Source organism: Olea europaea, unplaced genomic scaffold (assembly GCF_002742605.1).
Source record: "Olea europaea var. sylvestris unplaced genomic scaffold, O_europaea_v1 scaffold4043, whole genome shotgun sequence".
Classification (NCBI taxonomy): Eukaryota; Viridiplantae; Streptophyta; class Magnoliopsida; order Lamiales; family Oleaceae; genus Olea; species Olea europaea.
In genome coordinates, this window is record NW_019260075.1 from 30,814 (window position 1) to 32,732 (window position 1,919).

The window sequence follows — 1,919 nt, forward strand, 5'->3', positions numbered from 1 at the left end:
CTCTAGTTCAGGGCCTAGTTCGAACTCTAGCTCATGCTCTAGTTCTGGCTCCTGTCCTGGTAAGTACTCTGGTTCATCTTCTGGCTCCAACTCAGATTCATAATTCGGCTCCTCTTCTGGGTCTTCCTCGGGTCCTCCTCTGGTTCAAGTTTGGGCTCAAGGGTAGAAATCCACCTATCTAGGAAAGTTTCACAGTACAGCTCAAATTCAATTCTTTCTTGGTGCCCTGGAGGGTTACCCTCTAATATTTCATCCCTAACCACAATGCCCATATCTCCCCATTGAGGTGGCAGCGTATGGATAAGGTTGTTAACAGCTTGGAGGGGTCTAATCTCATGCCCCACACCTCTTGCTGCAGCCCACCTAGCGTAGACTTCTTCCACATGTTCAATAAGTGTGTGAGTCGGGTCTGCTTCATAATTTTCGTAGGCTTGGATGATTGTCGCCCTAGGGTTTAGAATAGCCCTACAAGCCATTGTCTTCCTAGCAGTCTCTATAGTTCTAGCTATGTTTGAGGACTTGTTGAAAGCTGTACAAGATCTTGGTAGGCAGGAAACACAAGCGCCCCCTCAGAATGTACAAACTAACTCCAACACGACGAGCTCAGTTGTGGAGCAGTTTCGTCGTTATAAGCCCCCTAACTTTAACGGGATGACTGGTCCTTTACCAGCCGAAGAATGGATAAGGGGTTTGGAACGAATCTTCAAGCATCTCAGCTGCACTGATGCCCAAAAGGTTTTATGTACGGAGTTCATGCTAGTGGATGCGGCAGGCCACTGGTGGGAGTCCGCTTCACGCACTAGGACTGAGGCACAACAGAGCAACCTTACTTGGGCACGTTTTAAGGAGGAGGTGATGGAAAAATACTTCCCACAAGCCCTAAGAGACCGTAAGGAGACGGAATTCTTGCAACTGAAGCAAGGAAAAATGGCATTAATTGACTATGAGAGGAAGTTTGAACAGCTTTCTAGGTACGCGACACATCTAGTAGATACAGAGCAAAAGAAAGCTAGAAGGTTCAAACTCGGACTTCACCCAAAAATCGCAGGAATCATGGCATCCCATGAATTCACCACTTATAGTCAAGTTCTACAAAGAGCTCATGCGATTTCGAATCGATTAGAAATCGATCAGACAACACGAGAAAATACTGAATTTTCAGGAAAGAGGAAATGGAATGGACCAAACGAGGGTAAAGGAAATGGGCAAAACAAGAGGACTAGCTTTGAAAGGTGGTCAGGGTCGAGCAAGCCGAATAATATTGTTACTCCGTGCCCTAAGTGCAATAAGACACATAGAGGCGAGTGTTGGTATGGAAAGAATGTGTGCTATCGATGTGGAAAGCATGGTCATATTGCTACCAATTTCCATGACCCTCCACCAAAACGGGACAACGAACAAAGCAAAGGGGGAACAGCCAGAGTGTTTGCGTTAACCCGGCAAGAGGAAACTGACAATTAAGACATCATGGTAGGTACCCTATTAGTATTACACTGCCTGCTTATGTTCTTATATACGCTTGGCTACTCATTCCTTATTTACTAGTACTAAGTCCTGTACTTTTATGAAGAAGCTGTTAATGTTCTAGAAGCTACTACCCCATTAGACAATGCACTTGATAATTGATGACTAGAACAGTCAAGACGAATGGACAAGAATTTAATTTCAGAGATGGAGTATTTTTCTTTATGCCATCTTAGGAATATTGGTTGGGAAACATTATGCAACCATGCAATGCTTTAACAAGAAGGAAAATTTTTCTTAGAAGTCTAGAGAAAAGAAGATCATGGGCTATTCACCTGAGTATGAAAATTTCGAGGACGAAATTATTTTAAGGGGGTGAGATTGTAACGCCTCGAAAATTTTGGAATAAAAATATATTTGTCGTATATGTTATAGTTTTAAAATTTGAGGACTAA

General features: G+C 43.3%; 1 protein-coding gene across 1 annotated transcript; it reads left to right on the forward strand.

The window, feature by feature from the left end:
* The first annotated feature begins 507 nt into the window (after positions 1 to 507).
* LOC111387457 lies at positions 508 to 1,461 on the forward strand. The gene has a single exon (XM_023012014.1). The coding sequence runs from the start codon at positions 508 to 510 to the stop codon at positions 1,459 to 1,461; it is 954 nt and encodes a 317-aa protein (XP_022867782.1).
* Positions 1,462 to 1,919: the final 458 nt, after the last annotated feature.